Here is a 21,804-nt window from a genome sequence, read left to right as displayed (position 1 = left end):
TCCATTATTTAGAGCAATGATTTCCAACTGTCTGATCGCTTAGTTGTTCTGACTGCTGCGCCTCGCCTTGTTCAGCCGGCGTTCAATTCCTTGCTCGGTCAATGGGTTCGACTGGCCTTTTTCCGCATCTTTCATCACCTGCAGCAAGCAGCCACCAGTTTCTCTTAAGGCCCATTCAACTAGAAGTGTTGCTTTGTCATGGGTGGAGGCTCGCATGAATCATCCAGATGAAATTTGCAAGGTGGCTACTTGGTCCTTTTTAATACCTTTCCCGGTTTTACCGAGTTGATGTGGCGGCTTGCTCAGATGCTGTTTTTGGGACTTTGGTGTTAAGGGCAGGCTCTTTTGTCCCTCCCTAGCTGCTACCATTGCTTTGGTATGTCACCTGGCGTATGGAATCGGAAAAAGACGTAACAGAATGGAAAATTAGGTTTTTACTTTCGATAATCTTCTTTGTTAGTCCCTATAGGATTCTATACGACCTGCCCTCTCTGTGTACGCTCAGTTGCTTGGAATAGCCTGCTTCTTTCTGCCTCGATTATTCTTCTTGCAGGCTAAGTTGAAGACTTTCCAGCCACTTGGGGCTGTGGGGAGTTTTCCATTTCTGTGAGTATGCTTCACTGAAGGCTGTCTCATGTGGGTGCTTGTTGCACACAGCAGGCTAGTTCTACATTGTTCCTCAGTGTTTTGCTAGATTGCCTTTGTGCCTGTTTATTACTTGTTTCATGTTTTGTAGAGCAGACCGGTTCAGAAATTGTTTATGTTGCTGGGGATCTTCCCCCGTACCCCCATTGTCATGGATTTGTTCAGGTATGTTGCTTGGCTTTGGGCTCAACTGGATATGGCTCTAGCTCTCAGTCTAAGGGGAAGGAGCATGTGCTCAGAAAAGTGTTGGATTACGGTTTGGGACTGAATGTAATCCTACAAGGACTAACAGAAAGAAGATTATCGAAGGTAAAAACCTAATGTTTCATCAGGGTTTCTGCCAATACAGATCAGATTCATCCCCATGGTGACGCTTGTGGCTCTCTATAATAACAGAAACCACTGGACACACCCCTTTACATCATATTTCACTCCGTAGTGTTTGAAAAATGTGTTCAAATGAAACATAAAGTAGTGTGACCACTTCCCGAGAATTATACTGTATTTCAAATGGACGCTGCCATAACAATTGTGTGCTTTAAAATTCAAAATTCAATTGTGACCCAGTGGTCATATATCAATATCATTAAATGAAGTCCAAAAACTTAGATCGATGTGAAACAAATCCCCTGTCTGACAAAGTACTTCAGTCTTTCCTCAGGGACTGAGAAAAAACACTCACGTTCTGCAAGAGTCATATGAATGAAGGCGGCTTTCTTCCTGTGACTCATTCATTTGCACAGGATCATAAATTTTAACCAGTTACTGTTTCTGCTTGGCTGCTCCCCAGTAGATATTTTACCTTATGCCTGCCCTTTGAACTCTCTTTAGGACAACCCTGTAGGTGGGTGTCTACAGGTGCTGAAAATAGGTCTGGTTTACCAGATATCCATTGCAAATCATAGATAGCATTTGAATGCAGTAGCGCTATTGTATATGGCTATATCTCATGCATATTTATTGTGTCTATCCAGTAAACAATAAACTAACCCACTTTAAACATGTTATAACTCAACAAAGTTTAATTAATTTATCATCATCATTTTCTACTTGTTATTTTTTATTTATTTAATAGGGGAAAAAAGTCAGAGCCAATTAACCCATACGGGTCACATAAATGATGTTTCACTCTGCTTACAATACACTGGCCAGCAGTGGCCTGATGCAGTGGGGAAAGAAATAATACCCACGAAATGCAGGCCGTGTTGGTTGCTGATTAGCGGCTTAAAACAGATGCATAGATAAACTTAAGGAATCACGAAAAGCAAAGACTAAAGCTAAGTTATATTTTTCCTCTCTAATGTTAGAGACTGTTAGAGATGGAACTTCTGTTCCCTTGATGGAATGTTATTTTCTCAATATTATAGGTATTTTAAATAGATGTTTGGATCACATTAAATATTTAAGCAGTAAAAAAGTACAAAAGGGTTTTTGCCAATGACTGCATTGTGAGCGGAGAGAAACATCACTTATGTGACCCATATAGGTTAATTGGCTCTGACTCTGAGGCTTTTTTTTCCCTATTAAATAAATAAAAAATAACAAATAAATAGAGATGATGATGATGATAATTAACCTTTGTTGAATTATAACATGTTTAAAGTGGGTTAGTTTATGGTATTAATGGAGTAGTTGGACCACTAGGGGCTCCTTTTACTAAGGTGCGCTAGTGTTTTTAGCGCACGCAGGAAATTACCACGCACTACGCTTCTAGAACTAATGCCAGCTCAATGCTGGCATTAAGATCTAGTGCACGCGGCAATGTAGCACGCGCTATTCCATGCGTTAAAGCCCTAACGCGGCTTAGTAAAAGGAGCCCTAGGTCTTTCTTATGAGCATATCCAGTAAACAAGACTGGTTTGCAGCTCTGAAGGACCAGACCAGTAGTTACCCATTTTATTTCTCTCTGAATGGTTTCTTGTGACTGACTTGACAGCACGGAATGCTCCTTTCTTGAAGTTATTCGCTGTCGCTAATTCTGCCCTCTTCTGGATGTCCCTGTTGACTGCTCTATCTAGTGTAGCCAGAAAATCACAGTATCTATATTCGGTGTGTATTTCAAAACCTTAAAAAAAATAAGGGAAATATCCTAATAAATAAAACGGTTCCAATTGGTTTTCTTTTTTTAATAATTTGTTTAAATTGTCTTCAGTCTGGCTCATGCTATACATTATATTAGATCCTTTCAGACTTCTGTTAATTCAGCCTTTTTTCATATATGATTTAAGATAAAATGCACTTTTACCAGCCCTAGGAAAAATGAAATCCTGAAATCTGGCCGTGGCAATTGTAGTGGGTGTTCTAACACTTGGGGGAAGGCATACCAGACAGTGTGCACATTAACAGTGAAGCCATTAACCCAGAATGCAGTTGACCACATCTCTGCCGTTATCGATTGTGTCGCATTATTGTCTGTGTTAATAATAGCATGCATTACCAATAACTGCATTAATTGAAAGGTGCACCCTTCCCCAACATGAAATCTGTGTTAGGTGATTAACATGCACAATTTTTAGAGATCAGCATTAACACCACGCCTTAAAACCGTGCTAAACACCAAGCGTGGTTTAATTCATAGGAGCCTCTATGATATGTGGCCAGAAGAATACAATTTTTAGCATACATCTCATTTGCACATTTCACTTTTATCTCTGCCTTGTAACAGCAGCTTGTGGTGGTTGCTAAACAGCCAGAGAGCTTCCAGCGGTATGAGAAAAACAGCTGTGTTTCAAACTACAGACACCTTTGTTGCTTTTGAAAGCTCGCCTTCAGTTTTAAAATAGAAACAATTGCTGGCTTGTCCGGGGTGAACCCAAATCCACCCTTAGACTTAACCTGTCTGCATCCGAAGAAGCTGCAGATGCTTTCAATGAATAGAGTACTCTGTTTTGCTGCAGTGCAGACTTATTTCCTGTTTTAATTTAAGAATTATGGCATGAACGTTTAATCTCCTCTGAGCATGGCACTGTAAAGCAAGATAAGAACCCCAATTGTCGCGTAACAGATTTTCATAAGTTGCACAGCATTTTGAAGGCCAAATGGATGCAAAGCTTTTAAGCTCATAATGCCTTCACTGTATTATTCAAAACCTTACAGATTGTCCATTGTTAAATTGAGAAATGTGCTACTTGTCCTGCTTTTCTAATGATTTACTTAGTTGCCAGTGATTTATAGCCCACCAGCCCGAGAGCAAGCCTTTTACTTGGTGGATTAAACTAAATGGGACTAGGTAAAGGTATGGGAGATAATATTCAGCCTGCAGCAGTATGTGGTTTGTAAGCGGCTCCTCTTCGCAGGCTGAACTAACTGGATATTCAATGCCAGGGTATACGCTAGTGCTGTCCGATTCAGGAAAAAAATTTTCGATTCGATTCAGCCTATCGAATCGATTAATTTTCCTGCTCAATTGGGTTGTTTTTTTTTTTTTTTTTTCAAACATCCTGGTGGATTTATTTTATAGACTCTTCACCCACCCCACCCCCTTTGCCCTCTCCTACCCACACGGGCGCTGTGGTGTAAACAAAATAAACAAACTTTAAGGTACTCTTCTATTCCCAGGGGATTTTATTTTCTTGCTTCTCTCGATTGTGGACTCATATTTTGGTCAGTTATTATTGACATTGATTTGTATTTCAGTATTACTTGTACCATTGTGTATGTATAATTATTGGAAATGATTAAAAAGAAAGACTTTTCCTCTCTCTTTTAAATCCTAGCTCATGTTCGCGGTCTAAGACCAGCTCTGGCAGGATTCACATTTCAAATCTGACATATTGTAATCACAAAACAGAAAATAAAATTATTTTTTCTGCTTTTTGTTGTCTGGTCATTATTCAAATCATGTTGGTCCCAGGCTCTGGGACAAATGTCTTCTTGATAACTCACTTGCCAAGGTCTCCTGCCCATTTGTCATTTTCTTCTTTCTCCATGCTAACCATCATTCTTCCATCTCTGTCCTCCCCTGCCCCGGAGGTCTGGCATCTTTCCTTTTTTTCGTCTCCATCCCTGCAGCGGCAGCGAATGATCCCACCATCCCCAGATCCACCATCTCTCCTTTTCTCAACTACCCTTTCATCCAGCATCTCTGTTTTTAGACCCATAACTTCTAGAATCATGTCAGTTAATTTGCTTAATGGTAACATTTAGCCATGGACATTTACACCAGCCATTGACATGGTGTAAGTAGCTGTTTCTAAATGTTAGTGAGTAAATACCAAGTTATGCTACTATTTTGTAACAAAATTCAAGCAAACTGCACAGCAATGTAGCACCTAAATTTATACAACCTGTTCTGAGTTACCCACTGTACTTCTTGGCATTCCCAAAACAGAATTGGCACTGGTGTACTTATTCTTATCAGTCCCACTAAGATGGTTATTTCTTCAATAGTACTCTAACTTGGAATCGCATATAACTCATAAATACCTCTTATTCCAAGTAATAAATATCCGTTGTGATATATGATTCAACCACTCTTAATAGCTATAAATTTCATAAGTTTACTGAAGCTTCGGACCTCGGAAACACCACTCGTCGCTCAAATGTTTATCATAGCGATAAGCTTGGCGTGTTGTCTCCTCCACTGGCCCACTTTTTTATCCTAATTGGATTTCAATATTTATAGATTTCAATATTTAATCTAATATGTTTTTTACTTCTCTAGGGTAAACGATCCTTGATAAAGCGTTGAATACGTGAAACATGTCGGATCCGAGTTTTCCCGATCATAAATACTGAGATAAGTCATAAACCTTTAGTACATATGTAAAAGCATTTGACTAGTAGCACTTTAAGGCTCTTTTTAAGCACTTTGAAACTTTTGCACTTTAAATATTGAAATCCAATTAGGATAAAAAAGTGGGCCAGTGAGGAGACAACACATCAAGCTTATCGCTAGGATAAACATTTAAGCGATGAGTGGTATTTCTGAGGTCCGAAGCTTCAGTAAAGTTATGAAATTTATAGCTATTAAGAGTGGTTGAATCATATACACTTCCCCCTCCGTATTCGGGGGGGTTTGGGGCAGAGCCGGCCCGTGAATATGAAAAAGCCGCAAATAATATTCAGGCCGGTTCTGCCCCTATCCCCCGTTTCCCTGGCTATTTTAAGCCCTGAAAGCCCCCCCTTAAGCCTTATCTGGTGGTCTAGAGGGTTTTCAGGCAGGAGCAATCTTCCTACGCTCCTTCCCCATGCAGATCGCTCACAGGAAATGGCTGCCTTGTGCTCCTGTAGTCTCTCAAGCCACTTCTGCTTTGAAAAGCAGACCACTAGGTAAGGCTTAAGGGGGGGCTTACAGGGCTTAAAATAGCCCGAAAAATGAAAGTGATTTTTTTTGTTTAAAACCGTGAATAAGCGAATCCGTAGATACGGAATTTGCAAATATGGAGGGGGAAGTATATCACAACGGATATTTGTCACTTGGAATAAGAGGTACTTATTCTTATCAGCACACATATGCACAAAGCTACTCCTGCCTCACTCCACTGCAAGTGAAACTTTGTGTGGAAGCTTTCCTAGTAACCATTTAGTACAGGCACCCTGTTATAAAATTATACTCTGCAAATTAAAAATATTTGTTAAACTGTAGCTTTTCTCTTTTGTATTGTATTGATAAGTTAAAATACAGAAAAGTCTGTTAGTAAAGATTTAAAATAAGTAGTATTTTAAAAACAGTTCAACAAAGGTAGTACAATAAGTGCCTGTAGATAATACATAAACCGTGGTATCTCAAATCTCATTCCCTTTCCCCTCACAGTTTTTACTCTTCTAAATAAAGATCTAGTTACATATTTTCTAATTTTGTCCTTAACAACTGATCTGTATGTATTGAAGCATATTGATTTAAGGAAAACGCCCTCCTTGGAATTTGGCATGATGATTATCTTTGCTTATCTTCCTTACGGACTTTCCGAAGGTATCTCATTGTCAGGTAAGGTAGAAAATGTATTTCAGTGTTTATCTCTCAATCACCTATGCATAGGATTGGTGCCCTCAATTGGCAAGTACATGCATAAGTGCTAAGTGCTGTTTGTAAATATGGTGCACATGGTAATTAGCATGCAACAGGAAGTAGGTCATACCTGTGGGTGGAGCATTTGCGTTCACAATACATGCAGCTTGTAGGATGCTATGAGTTGCCTAAGCAACACGCACTCTTAAGTGTGACAATTTATGCCTGCCACTGACATGACGTAAGTGGTTATGCCTAGATATTTGCGTGCCAAGGCTGCTTTGCACTAGTATTCTATGATATGATACAAGTGATGCTATACAGATCCTATGTTTTGCTTCCTTATTGGAAATGCTGGATTTAAGGGTAAAGCTGTCATTGCATTTGTTAGGTTTTTCTGGATCTATTTTGTTGGCAAGGGTTGGTGAATGTTCCTTCAGTATTTCCTCACAAATCATAAATGCAGCTGTCATTATATCCAAATGATTGAAAGATTTTTTTTAAATGATTGTTAGCAAACAGAGGAACAGCTTACAGATCATGTCATATAATTAGTACAAAGAATATTAACTCACATAAATACTACCAACGCCAACAACATATAACAATCAACAAAATTTTATACGCAAGGTATCCATTCCATTCCCGCAATCCAGGACTTGCAGAAATCCACACTTTTCTCCGTGCTCCTCCTACTACTGAGAGAGACAGAGCCCCCTGTAGTTTCAATGTCTGCAAGCGATCTGCTCTACATCTTTTTCTTATTCATTTTCGGTGGCTTGGATGCCATGAGGCCCCTTTGCGGTGGTCATCTGCAAGAGGAAAGGAAGTCTGCGGAGCCGGATTATTGCTTTATAGAGAAACTTCAGTGGATCTGTGGAGCCAGCTTGCTGTGTGCCACCTTGTTCGAGCTCGGGATCCATTCCCCTGGGAGCTAGCGTGCCTTCTGACCTTGTCTGAGGTTTAAGCGCAGGCTAAGTGCATCCTGAGTAATAGCCCTCAGGGTCACAGGGCACAGGCTGCCATTCCACCTCCGGTCATATGGAGGGGGCAGAGGTTTTGGTCGGGTTTCACCTGACAGTCCGAAGATCTTGAAGCTGGGTCCTTTTGGAGCATTTCTGAGGCAGAAAATACTTTTCTTCCAGCAAAAAGAGCTGACAGGCAAGGTACTTAAGTGAATGTGAGTACACCTCCATTATTTCCTATGGGAGCTTGAGGGATAGTCTGTAAATTGCTTTTTTGAGGGTTTCTGAGGGTAAGGTTCAGGTCTCCCACCTCCCCAAAATGCTATTTTTTATCTTTGTAAATTGTTTATTTTTGCAGTTTTTGATGCCAGTTTTTTTGGGTCCTCGGTGTTAAGGGTAGGCTCTTCTATCCCTCCCTAGACAATGTGGATGGGCAGACTAGATGGGCCATTTGGCCTTTATCTGCCATCATGTTTCCATTGTTTTGGTACATCACCTTGTGTATAGAATCTAGAAGGGACATGCCAGAATGGAAGATTAGGTTCCCACCTTTGATAATCTTTCTGGTAGTCCCTGGAGGATTCTATATGACCTGCTCTCTCAGTATACGCAGTTTTTATGAATCACCTGCCTTTTTCTGCCTCATATTTTTTTTTTCTCCTTATAATCTGAAGTATCTTCCAGCTCATAGATGTCCCCTGTGGGGGAATTTTGCTCTTATGCCGATGGCTCCAATGGCAAGTTTCCAGTGGGTGAACACAGCAAGTTAGTTCTAAATTGTTTCTAACTGTTCTCTGTGTTGCTATGTTGGCTGTTTATTATGTTTATTACGGAATAGTGCTTAGTGCACATAGGGACCTATCTGTAAGTCATGTTATCTCTTGCAGAACAGACAGACCGTGCTTATGTTTTCTGGGGAGTTTCCCCATGCTTCTTCCTTTGTAGTTGCTTCTTAACTTCATCCCATGCCCTCTCACTCTGGAGTTTCCTTTCAATTGAAAGAAATCACCTGCGTATTTATGCCGCATAGGTATTTACCAAAATCAGCTCAAAAAACAAAACCCTTCGGATTATTGTTGCCAATACTGTCCAAACAAATCCGAATAGAAGTTGGCTAACACTCTTCGTCCCTTGGGGGGAATGTATAAACTAGAAAAAAATATTTTAAATAATGGGCCCTTCGAAAATAAGCGAGGGATTATGGGCTTGGGCAATAACTCATAGGTGACCAGCACCAGACGTAAGTCTAAATGAGAATTGTCCCATACATCATTTAGTCATTTTCAATGTAACCAATATAACCAGTGTAATATAAATATTATATAAATTACTTGTGTTTAACAATTGGCTGATTAGACAGCTGTAGGACAGCTGTAGGAGGCCATGGAATAGAAGGTGATATACTAAGATGGATAAGCAAATGGCTGGAGAACAGAAGGCAGAGAGTGGGCATAAATGGGAAGTTCTCAGACTTGGAGAATGTGACTAGCGGTGTGCCCCAGGGCCCATCTTATTTAATATTTTCATCAACGACCTAGAGGATGGAACATCAAGTTTGCAGATGACACGAAGCTATGCCAGGCCATCAAATCGCAGAAGGACAGTGAGGAACTCCAGAGTGACTTGCCGATTGGAGAATTGGGCAGATAAATGGCAAATGAAGTTTAATGTGGAAAAATGCAAAGTGATGCACTTAGACAGAAAAAATAAGGAACACAAATATAGTATGTCAGGTGCAACTCTGGGAAAACCCGAACAGGAAAAGGACCTTGGCGTATTAATCGATAGGACTCTGAAGCCATTGGTGCAATGCGCGGCGGCAGCAAAGAACGCAAATAAAATGCTAGGCATGATAAAGAAGGGAATCACGAGTAGATCGGAGAAAGTAATAATGCCGCTTTATAGGGCGATGGTCAGACCACACTTGGAATACTGAGTCCAACATTGGTCTCCATTAGAGAATGACACTGTGGTTGTTACCCGCGAGTAGCCGCAGGTAACCCGCCGAAACGGGGAAGAAAAAATAGTGGCCTCTGCAGGGACGGGGACAAGTACATTCACCGCCCCGTGGAGCGGCGAATGGACTTGTCTCCGCAGTGAGACAATCAAGGATCGCGCGGTCCCCACCCGCCCGATCGCAGCGTTCCGTCATCTCCCTCCCTCCACCTCACCTTAGATGTAGAGCACTGTTCTTCAACCGCCAGTTGCAGGAAATTTCTGCCTGTCTGTGCAGGGCCGGCAAGATTAAGGGACAGGCGCAAAAAAAAAAAAAAAAAAGCCTCCCTCCTTTTCCCCTGCTCTTACCGCCCTGCTGCAGTTGCTAAAGCCGACAGGAAGTCTTTACGACGTCAATTCTGACATCGGAGAGGACGTTCTGGGCCAGCCAATCGCTGCCTGGCTGGCCCAGAACGTCCTCTCCGACGTCAGAATTGACGTCGGAAAGACTTCCTGTCGGCTTTAGCAGCTGCAGCATGGCGGTAAGAGCAGGGGAAAGGAAGGAGGGAGGCTTTTTTTTTGAGCGGCAGGGAGGCAGCAGGCTGGCTATGGCTAGGGAGGGAGGGAGAGAGGTAGACAGGCAGGCAGGCAGGCTTCAGGGGTGGGGGTGGGACAAAGTATGGAAGGCAGTGAGAGGGACATAGGAAGGAGGCACGGGGCACTAAAGACATGGGAAGGATGCACTGGAGGCACTAAAGACAGGAAGGGGCACTAAGGATATGGGAAGGAGGCACTGGGGGCACTAAAGACATGGGAAGGAGGCACTGGGGGCACTAAAGACATGGGAAGGAGGCACTGGGGGCACTAAAGACAGGAAGGGGCACTAAGGATATGGGAACGAGGCAGTGGGGGCACTAAAGACATGGGAAGGAGGCACTGGGGGCACTAAAGACAGGAAGGGGCACTAAGGACATGGGAAGGAGGCACTGGGGGCACTAAAGACATGGGAAGGAGGCACTGGGAGCACTAAAGACAGGAAGGAGCACTAAGGATATGGGAAGGAGGCACTGGGGGCACTAAAGACATGGTAAGGAGGCACCGGGGGCACTAAGGACATAGGAAGGAAAGAGGGAGGGAATAGAAAGGGACAATTCTTGGACCTGAGAGCAGAAAGAAAGAAATGAAAGAAAAGATACACAGTCAGAAGGAAACACAACCAGAGACTCATGAAATCGATCACCAGACAGCAAAGGTAGGAAAAATTATTTTATTTTCAATTTAGTGATCAAAACATGTCAGTTTTGAGAATTTATATCTGCTGTCTATATTTTGCACTATATTTGTCTATTTTTCTATAGTTACTGAGGTGACCGAGCTTGCGGAGATGGGGCGGAAACGGGGTTTTTAAATTTTAGTCCTAGTAGTTTGCCGGTCCACAAAATAATTCTTTTATTTCTGCCGGTCCATGGGTGTAAAAAGGTTGAAAAACACTGATGTAGAGTATGATGGCTTTCTTTTTCGCCCAGCCGCACGCGTTCAAAAAGCCGTGCACGCGCAGCTGCTCAAGTTGATCAATCTTCTCTCCTGCAACTTCCTGTTTCCGGTTGCATCAGAGGAGAATATTGAACAAATGAGCAGCCGTGCGTGCGGCTGGGCGAAAAAGAAAGCCAGCATACTCTACATCTAAGGTGAGATGGAGGGAGGGAGATGGCGGAACGCTGCTGTTTTTGTATCACTGCCTACCTGCACTAACGTTCCAGATCCTCCTGTTGCTCATTGTACTGCAGCATCTGCATGATTATGTGCTCAGGTGGGCATTTTTAGTGTGCACAATTGACCTGATTCGAGCTATAGGTGAACATGGGGGACACGTCATTGCAAGGGAGGACAAGTCAATTGATTTATTTTATGTTCTGTTTTTACTACAAGGCAGAGGCACTGAAACAGATTCTCAGTGCAGTAGTAGTAGTGGCAGGACTCTCTTCTGTCTTCATGGTGTTTCTCAGTACTGAGGCTTATATGGATGCTGCGGGGACGGTGACGGGGCGGTGAATGGGATGGCAGTGACTGTGACGGGGCGGTGAAGGGGATGGCGGTGACGGGGCGGTGAAGGGGACGGTGAGCCAGGGATGGGGCGGTGACGGGGACAGTTATTTTCCCCGTGTCATTCTCTAGTCTCCATACCTAAAGAAGGATATAAAAATGCTCGAGAGGGTGCAGAGACGAGCAACAAAGCTAATAAAGGGCATGGAGAACTTGGAATATGAGGAACGACTTAAGAGGCTGGGATTGTTCTCCCTTGAGAAGAGGAGACTGCGAGGGGATATGATCGAGACTTTCAAAATACTGAAAGGAATCGACAAAATAGAGCAGGAAAAAACATTATTTACAATGTCCAATGTGACATGGACAAGAGGACATGGACTGAAGCTAAGGGGGGACAAGTTCAGAACAAATATTAGGAAGTTCTGCTTCACGAAACGAGTGGTGGACACCTGGAATGCTCTCCCTGAAGAGGTAATTGCGGAATCCATCGTTCTAGGATTTAAGGATAAGTTAGATGTACATCTCCTTATGAGTGGCATAAAGTGACATGGGTAAGGGTAATCTAGATGCACTTCTCCTTATGAGAAACTCAGAGTGATATGAGGACTAAAACTATGCCAGGGTACACCTGGCGGGGCCTCCGCGTGTGCGGATCGCCGGACTTGATGGACCTAGGGTCTGTTCCGGGGATGGCACTTCTTATGTTCTTACAGCTGCCTACAATTAGGACGCACTTTGCAGAATCCGGGCCTCAGTGCATCCACCATTCCTCCACCCCTCCCCCCATCAACAACCCTCAGAAAAGTTCAAAGAAAAGTAAAGATTTTATGCTAAGTCCATTCTTGTTGTTCATAATGTCCATAATGCTTAGCAGCAAGATGGTTGCATAAGTTAAGATTCCATTCTCCACCTGTTGGTACTACTGCACGTTTCCAATTCTGCGCAATAAGACATTTAGCAGTTGCCAAGCTCATACAAATCAATTTAGTTTGCCGGAAAAAGCTGCTCACGTTATGAGTGCCCAGAAGACAAACTTGAGGTGGTTAAAGTAGTAATAACATATAAGCAAAAGAGTTGTGTGTCAGTGCATTCCCAACAAATGTGAAAGAAAGATCCCTGACCCTTGCCACATCTCCAACATACATTGATTTCCCTTTCTCTTGCACTAACTGTTGTAGCCAAGATGCATGGAGTTTGGTTCCCTTTGAAGCCTGGTACAAGTGTATTCCACAGCTGGTTGACAGGTGTTGATGAAGCAGGACAGCTAGCATTCCCTGTCAAGGGTTGTAGATGCTGCTTCCACAATGATTAGCATTTTCCAGTAATAATCGCCTTTTGCAGCTGATTGGCAGATGTCCGAAGAAAGTGTAGCCTGTCAGTACATATCTCTTGCCTGGAATGCATGACAGGAGGAAGAACAGCTGTGATTATTATCATTACACACATTGTGGTTAGCCAAGCAGATTATGGGACTGTCGGAGATCTCACTGGGCATCAGTAGATTTCAGCTTGCATCCTCGAGGTCTTTTATTTATAGCTGAGAGATGCATCTTTAGCAACATGATTTTCTGGTATTTATCCCTTTATATATTCTTTGTTGATGTGGATTACAAGATCTGGGAATCCCAGAATGGTCTTGTTGCTTAATAAGAAAATTATACATAATACACACTGTAATTCAGTGCTCACTTTCATTTCTATTAGCCTGAAACACTTTAGCTTTCAGATATAACTGTCCCATTGGACTGGAAAACAGCTAACGTCATTCCTCTCCACAAAAAAGGATGCAGGTTGGAGACCGCAAATTACAGATCAGTAAGTCTCACATCAATAGTGTGTAAGCTTATGGAAAAGTTGATTAAACACAAATTAGATACGATCCTGAACAATGAGAGACTGAGGGATCCCCACCAGCATGGTTTTACAAAGGGAAGGTCCTGCCAGTCCAATCTGATCAGCTTCTTTGACTGGGTAACAAAAAAGCTAGATATGGGAGAGTCCCTGGATGTTGTGTATTTGGACTTCAGTAAGGCTTTTGATAGTGTCCCACACCGTAGGTTACTGGACAAGATGAGTTCGTTGGGACTAGGAGAAACATTGACTGCATGGGTTAAAGACTGGCTCAGTAGCAGACTTCAAAGGGTGGTGGTAAATGGTACTCCCTCCAAAACGTCGGAAGTGATCAGCAGAGTGCCGCAAGGCTCGGTCTTGGGTCCAGTCCTAGTTAATATCTTTGTACGGGACCTGCCTAAGGGACTTCGAGGTAAAATTGCATTATTTGCCAATGACGCTAAACTGTGCAATGTAGTGGGCAAGGGCACCGTGCCCGACACTATGACGCAGGACCTACTTTTACTGGAACAATGGTCCACAACTTGGCAACTGAGTTTTAATGCCAAAAAGTGTAAGATCATGCACCTTGGCAGTGGAAACCCATGCAGAACGTACACCCTGAATGGTGAGACCTTAACAAGAAATGTGGCAGAACGGGACCTAGGAGTAATCATTAGTGAAGATATGAAAATTGCCAATCGGGTGGAGAAAGCTTCATCCAAAGCTAGACAAATGCTGGGTTGCATCCGAAGAAGTTTTGTCAGCCGAAAGCCTGAAGTTGTAATGCCACTGTACAGTTCAATGGTGAGACCTCATCTGGAATATTGTGTTCAATTTTGGAGGCCACATTATCAAAAGGATGTGCTGAGAATGGAGTCGGTTCAGTGAATGGCCACTAGGATGGTCACAGGATGCAAGGATCTCCCATATGAAGACCGTCTAGGTAAGTTGCAGCTATACTCTCTCGAGGAACGCAGAAAGAGGGGAGACATGATAGAGACGTTCAAATATGTTACTGGCCTTATTGATGTGGAAGAAGATATCTTTTTCCTTACGGACCTAAGGCAACGAGAGGGCATCCGTTAAAAATCAAGGGTGGGAGATTCCACGGTGACATCAGGTTGATCGTTGGAATGATCTTCCACTTCAGGTAGTTGAGGCCAGCAACGTGCTCGATTTTTAAGAAAAAAATGGGATAAACATGTGGGTTCACTTCGAGGAAGTGCTTAGGGGGGGAGGGTTCTTTGAGTGGGCAGACGTGTTGGGCCGATGGCCCTTTTCTGCCATCATATTCTATGTTTCTATGTTACTACTTAAAACCCAAAATAACTGAACTAAAAAGTACATTATTTCAACAGAAATATCAGCTTTATAAGCTTCATACAAAAAAAAAAGAAAATGAAATTGTAGTAAAATGATCCACAAATATCTCCATTATATTCATTCTTAACTATATTTAATCTTGACAGGTTCATGAAAGCAGTGTGGTGCAGTGGTTAAAGCTACAGCCTCAGCACCCTAAGGTTGGTGGTTCAAACCCATGCTGCTCCTTGTGACCCTGAGCAAGTCACTTAATCCCCCATTGCCCCAGGTACATAAGATAAATTGGGAGCCCATTGGGACAGACAGAGAAAAAAATGCTCGAGTACCTGAATAAATTCATCTACACTTCCCTTTCTGTATTCGTGAATTTCGTCTCTATGGATTCACTTATTCGCGGTTTTAAATCAAAAAATACATTTTCATTTTTCAGGCTATTTTAAGTCCTGTAAACCCCTCCTTAAGCCTTACCTGGTGGTCTGGTGGGTTTTTTGGGCAGGAGTGATCTTCCTACGCTCTTGCCCCGTGCAGCTGGCTCACAGGAAATGGCTCGAGAGCCTACGGGAGCTCAAGGCAGCCATTTCCTGTGAGTGATCTGCACGGGGCAGGAGTATAGGAAGATCGCTCCAGCCCCGAAAACCCGCTAGACTACTAGGTAAGGCTTAAGTGGGGGGGGGGGCTTTCAGGGTTTAAAATAGCCAGGAGAAGCAGGGTTTAGGGGCAGAATTGGCCTGAATATTATTCGCAGTTTTTTAATATTCGCGGGCCGGCTCTGCCCCAAACCTCTGCGAATACGGAGGGGGAAGTGTAAACTGTTCTGAGCTCCCCTGGGAGAACGGTATAGAAAATTGAATAAATAAATAATGGATTGTCATTCCAGATTCATTCTGAACAGAACTGGGGAAATCCAGAATATTATTGTGTGCACAGAAGTTGTCCTTCTTGCGCCTCAGGGCCTTTCTCTCAGTGGCAAATGGTGCATTATTGATTTACCTTTGTTCTTTCTTTCCCACACCCACACTCCCTAGGTTTAGAGGGTGAATTGAGTGCATGACATCTGTAAAATAAGTCCAGACTTGCAGCACATTTTTTTTAAACAATTAACCAATTTAAATTGCATCAGAGTACTGTTTGAATCCATTACTTGTGCAGGAGGACATCTCTGTGTTAATAGAGAAGTGTTGTGCAACTGGCTTACCATGAATTATGGCTTGGGAAGACACAAAGGGAGAATAAGTAATGTGTAGCCAATTGAGAACTGCTGAAGCTCCAGACTGTCTTGTCCTGTGTAATAGTGTCGCATCAGCTTTGTGCTTCAAATTTTTATTAAAATTTCATATACCGCCCAAGGGCCTTAGCCATCCAAGCAGTTTACAATACAAATCAAAGTTTAAGTTACAACAAAAAAAATTTTGAAAGAAGAAGCTCCATTTTGTTAAAAGCAGTGAAAGAAAATAAAATAATTATTTTTCTATTGAGAATATGTTGTCCATCCATCAGACAGAGCCCCCATACCAAGAGAAAAGGAAAAGACTGAACGGAATTCCGATTATTAATGTTTTATTCTAATATCAAAGGGTTACAAATTCCATAAAGTGGGTCCTATAATGCTAAAGATTGTTGAATGGGTTAAATCGTAACCAACAATTTCCTTTTCAGATAACAAAGTAGCTGCTGGCATGTTGACCTACATAGGGCTAGATTCACTAAGCAAACCGATTGTGTACTGATCGGTTTGTGACCCCTTTGCAACCCAATTTCCCTCTGACCTGATCCACTAACCTCTGTCCTGATCATCCTCTGATCCGCGCATGCAAATGAGGGGGAACAGCATTCAAATGCAGGCAGGCAGCAATTTACTAAACAAAATGAGGGATACCTACTGGGCTGACTGATCCAAAAATAAGCGACTGCTGAGGAGCAGTCACTCTGGTCCTTTACAACTGCTCTGCTCTCTGTCCCCATCTCCTGCTCTCAGCCCCTGACTTTCCAGCTCTGTCTGCCCCGATCTCCTACACTCAGCTCCCAACTTTCCAGCTCTATCTTCCCCGATCTTCTGCTCCCTCCCCCTGACTTTCCAGCACTCTGCTCCGATCGCCTTCCCCGCAGTGCGAGCCCATGGTTTTAACCCGTGGGTTTAAAACAAGTTAAAACCACGGGCTAGCGAAAAAGTAAAAAAAGTTTTAAGAAGTAAAATTTAGCTCTGCTGGGCACGGAGGGCCAGCGCATGTGCAGACCATCTACAGATGGTCCGCGCATGCATTGGGATCGCTATACAACGATCTGGGCAGGCGGTTGGGGGCATGATTCTGATTGCCCTCATTTGCATTCGTGAATCAGCGCCCTGGGCACGGATCGGATCGGATCCGTGCCATTAGTGAATCTAGCCCAAGTTCAGTAAACAACAAAAAATAAAATTAGGTGAATAAAACTATCGGGTGGGGTGGGAGTGTGGAAGTACACCTTGAAATCCACGGTGCTCTGTTGGCTTTTGAACATTTTGGCACACTGCAAGATGTGGAAGAAAGTTGATAGACTAAAAGAGTAATTCACAATTAGTAATGGCTGTTTATTGCCAGCAGCTAACCACTTGTTACACAATGTTTTTAATAAGCATAAAGAATAGTACCAGCAGCAAAGCTTTTGAATAATTCAGTTGCCAGTTAAAATAATTCAGAGGCTCTGACACCAATTTCTACTACTTGTTTTACTAGTGCTCCTGTTATTTCCCCTTTTGAGTAATTAAACCGGTGGCAGGCACATCATAACTATACAGACGTCAATCTTCAGAACCTCTTATGATATACCATATTTTTTGGACCATAAGATGCACCTGACCATAAGACGCACCCTAGATTTAGAGGAGGAAAATAAGAAACCCCCCCATTCTGAACCAAATTCTCCCTGCCAAGCTCTGCACCCAACCCCACACTCCTTGCCAGGCTCTGTACCCTGTCCCCTCTCTGGTGGTCTAGTGGCTGGCAGGCTGGTAGGGACAGGGCACAGGGCAGGCAGGCTTACTGACTGGTAGACAGGCCTAGTGGTTGGCAGGCAGGCAGGTGAGGACAGGGCAGGCAGGCAGGCCTCCCCCCCCCACAGGCAGGTAGGCCCCAGCCTCACCCCCTCCCCCCGTATCTATTTTTAATTCAGCAGGCCCCGTGTGTCCCCCCGTACCTAATTCCCCCATACCTATTTTTAATTTGGCAGGCCCCGGCCCCGGTTACCTTATCTCAATTCCACTGCCCTCCTTCACTGGAGTGGTGCGCGAGGCTGCCTGCCCTGTCCCACGCCACCTTCCACGAGAACTCAGTTCTTGCGGGAAGCAGCACAGGACCAGGCAGGCAGCCCCACACACTGCTCCTGCCGCTAGAGAAGAGGAAGTAGCCACGTCAGCCAACCAGGCAGGCAGCCCCATGCACCGCTCTGCTGCTAGAGAAGAGGAGGCAGCCACGTCCAGTGAGGGAGGGCAGTGGAATTGAGATAAGGCCACTGGGGTGGGGTATTCGCTCCATAAGACACACCCTTATTTCCACCCCCTTTTTGGTGGTGGAAAAAGTGCATCTTATGGTCCCAACAAATACAGTATATATCATTTCAAGTCCCCGTCTTGTATGTCTTTGTAATCATTTGTACCAACCACCATCTACCATTTCCTATTTTATCTTTATCTTTATTTTTAATGGCTAAACTTTTAATTTATAGTACCCATAAATAAAATCTCTAAAAACCATTGATCTGGATCGTATGGTAAAAAGTCTTTTTACTCTGTGTGAAAGGCAACACTTAGTGGATCCTGCCACCATCAACGTGTTGTCGGGGACATTCCAGAGGGGCTTCGGGGTCAATCTTAACTAGGGCTTATATTAGGAGCACCTTTAAAAATCATCCTAGGGCTTATTTTCTGGATAGGTCTTATAAGTGATGATATACCCATTAATGGCCCTATTTAAAGAAATTTACCTTTATGCCTATGAAATTTAAGATTTATCTATTCAGTTTGACTAAAAAAATTATTTACCTTGCTATTATAAATAAAACATCATAGTGCTGTATAGCAGTATTTTTCAACCTTTTTTGGACAAAGGCACACTTGTTTCATAAAAAAAATCACGAGGCACACCACCATTAGAAAATGTTAAAAAATTTAACTCTGTGCCTATATTGACTATATATAAAGTAATTCTCTTGAATAGGAATCAAATAAACACAAAGAAAGTATTTTAAAATGCTGCCACCGCCAACAACACCGTTGGCGGCGGTGGCACTCAAGTGGCTAAAGAGCCGCAGTTTGCCGGCCTAGGGACAACACTGGAGGGTGGCCAGGTGTGCACCCCCTTGGGACGTAAACCCGGGGTGGGGCAGACCGCCCCCCCCCCACCCTGGTATGCCACTATCTGTACCTCACTCCCTCCCTATGACCAAAAATTCTCCTTTCTTCTATTCCCCGTGTACACAATCATCTCTTTCCCTCCCTTCCTCTCTCCAAAGTCCATGCCTTCTGTGTCCAAACACTCATTCCCTCCCCCACCTCAGCATCTCTTTCCCTCCCTTCCTCTCTCCCAAGTCCATTTCTTCTGTGTCCAAAAACGCATTCCCTCCCCCACTTCAGCATCTCTTTCTTGAGGCGGTCCAGAGGAGGGCGATGAAAATGATAGGAGGCTTGCCCCAGAAGACGTATGAGGAGAGACTGGAAGCCCTGAATATGTATACCCTAGAGAGGAAAGGAGAGACAGGGGAGATATGATTCAGACGTTCAAATACTTAAAGGGTATTAACGTAGAACAAAATCTTTTCCAGAGAAAGGAAAATGGTAAAACCAGAGGACATAATTTGAGGTTGAGGGGTGGTAGATTCAGGGGCAATGTTAGGAAATTCTACTTTACGGAGAGGGTGGTGGATGCCTGGAATGCGCTCCCGAGAGAGGTGGTGGAGAGTAAAACTGTGACTGAGTTCAAAGAAGCGTGGGATGAACACAGAAGATTTAGAATCAGAAAATAATATTAAATATTGAACTAGGCCAGTTACTGGGCAGACTTGCACGGTCTGTGTCTGTGTATGGCCGTTTGGTGGAGGATGGGCAGGGGAGGGCTTAAATGACTGGGAGGGTGTAGATGGGCTGGAGTAAGTCTTAACAGAGATTTCGGCAGTTGGAACCCCAGCATAGTACCGGGTAAAGCTTTGGATTCTTGCCCAGAAATAGCTAAGAAGAAGAAAAAAAAAAAAATTTAAATTGAATCAGGTTGGGCAGACTGGATGGACCATTCGGGTCTTTATCTGCCGTCATCTACTATGTTACTATGTTTCCCTCCCTTCCTCTCTCCCAAGTCCATTTCTTCTGTGTCCAAAAACGCATTCCCTCCCCCACCTCAGCATCTCTTTCCCTCCCTTCCTCTCTCCCAAGTTCATGCCTTGTGTCCAAAACGCACTCCCTCCCCCCTTTTGTGTTCCGTGTTTGCCTCCCAGCCCATCTTTGCAACTTTCTCAGCAAAACGAAGCTCAAGCCGCGAGGCTTGTCTTCTGCTTCCTGCCTGCCCTGCCGCGCATAAATAGCCGAACGGAAGTATTCTCCGACGTCAGCGCTGACGTCGGAGGGCAGGCTTTGCTTAAGCCCTCCCTCCGACGTCAGCGCTGACATCGGGGAACGCTTGCGATCGGCTATATGTTAGCTGCAGGGCAGGCAGGAACAGAAGACAAGCCTCGCGGCTCGAGATGTATTGAACTCCGCGGGTCCCCCGTCCAGCAATCTCCTGTCCACGTGGGGCGGACCGCTCCTCTCCCTAGACTGGTGGTACTGCCCTGATGGCGGCCCTGACCGTACGGCACACCAGGCAACATCTTGCGGCACACTAGTGTGCCGCGGAACAGCGGTTGAAAAACACTGCTATATAGTACTGGTAATCACAGCAAAGCAATTAGACAACACCAACATATAAAAAGGGAACCTGCTTAGAACAACAAAATGTACCAAACCCCTGCCTCTCCCCCCCCCCCAAAAGAAAGAAAACTAGTAACAATAGGGTAGAAGAAATACTGCTGAAAATTTGTGTTGGGGGAGAAATCAGATCATAAATACTGACATATAAAAGAAATAGTAATACTAAAGGGCCTAAAAACACATTTACAAAAGCAGATGCCATCCAGAGTCTCGTTATTGGCTAAGGAGTCCTTTAGCTAAGCTGCTGCAAAAGGTGCCCTTAGTATGCCCATATATGGGTCTTTCCCGCACGCTAAGGACACTTTTTCTACAGCCAGAAAATAGCCGATTTTCCATTATACAATTTAATGGCCATGCGCTAATGTTGCTGTTAGCATACAGCATTTAATAAAAATTAGCGCATGGGCCTTTACTTCTACCTTTTTGTAAGCGTAAAGGCCAATCAGTTCTAATCAGTTAGCTTGCCGGTAATGTAACTGCACTGATTAGCAGAGCTGCCAGACATGCCCCCTTGGAGAAAAAAATACAGTAAATTTTTTAGCACGCCAGTAGCGCACACATGTTGAAAGTAACACGGGACATTATTTTATGCTGCAGTAAGCACTCGTTACTGCTTACCGCAGGCTGGTAAAAGGGCTTCTAAATGATTTGAGGGTTAACCATTATCATAAAATGTCAGAGCAAAACAAAAAGGAGACCTAGGAATTAGTTGAAAATTGAGGATTTAATAGAACAAATAGAGGTTAAATGCTATTCTGAGCAATCTATGTATTGCATAAATAGCTTCCAAAATCCCAAACCTCTCTGTGTCCTTATGCGCAGCCTTGCACACACATTTGAGAGTTGATTGTTGAACATTTTCTTGTGAGAATCTCACAGATTAGGAAGATGATAGATTCTCCAGTGAATTTCTGACCAAATCATTTCTATCTTCCCCGCCTAAGATGTTAATGACTAGTTTCCATCCGGTGACCTCTGTTGAGGAAGTCATCAGAAGAATCCTGGCAGCCACTGAAAGCAGCAGTCTGCTTTCCTGCCTCCTTCCCACTGTGCATAATTAAAAGCTAAAAGAATGAGCTAGTGAACTGGATTTCACCTATTTATTAATGCCTCTTTGAAGGTAAATGCCTATTATGTCTGCACTTAACCTTGAGCAATCAGTGAAAGGGTATCAG

General features: G+C 43.5%; 1 protein-coding gene across 3 annotated transcripts in view; it reads left to right on the top strand.

Annotated features, from left to right (window-relative positions):
- Positions 1–21,804, top strand: part of SLC9A8 (solute carrier family 9 member A8) — a 113,293-nt gene that overhangs the window by 55,150 nt on the left and 36,339 nt on the right. For all 3 annotated transcript variants that reach the window (XM_033963310.1, XM_033963311.1, XM_033963312.1), the window contains one exon: positions 6,469–6,574. In XM_033963310.1, the coding sequence (XP_033819201.1) occupies positions 6,469–6,574 (106 nt within the window). The remainder of the gene's footprint in view (positions 1–6,468; positions 6,575–21,804) is intronic.

Source organism: Geotrypetes seraphini, chromosome 11 (assembly GCF_902459505.1).
Source record: "Geotrypetes seraphini chromosome 11, aGeoSer1.1, whole genome shotgun sequence".
Taxonomy (NCBI): Eukaryota; Metazoa; Chordata; class Amphibia; order Gymnophiona; family Dermophiidae; genus Geotrypetes; species Geotrypetes seraphini.
This window is presented reverse-complemented; position numbering and strand designations above follow the sequence as displayed.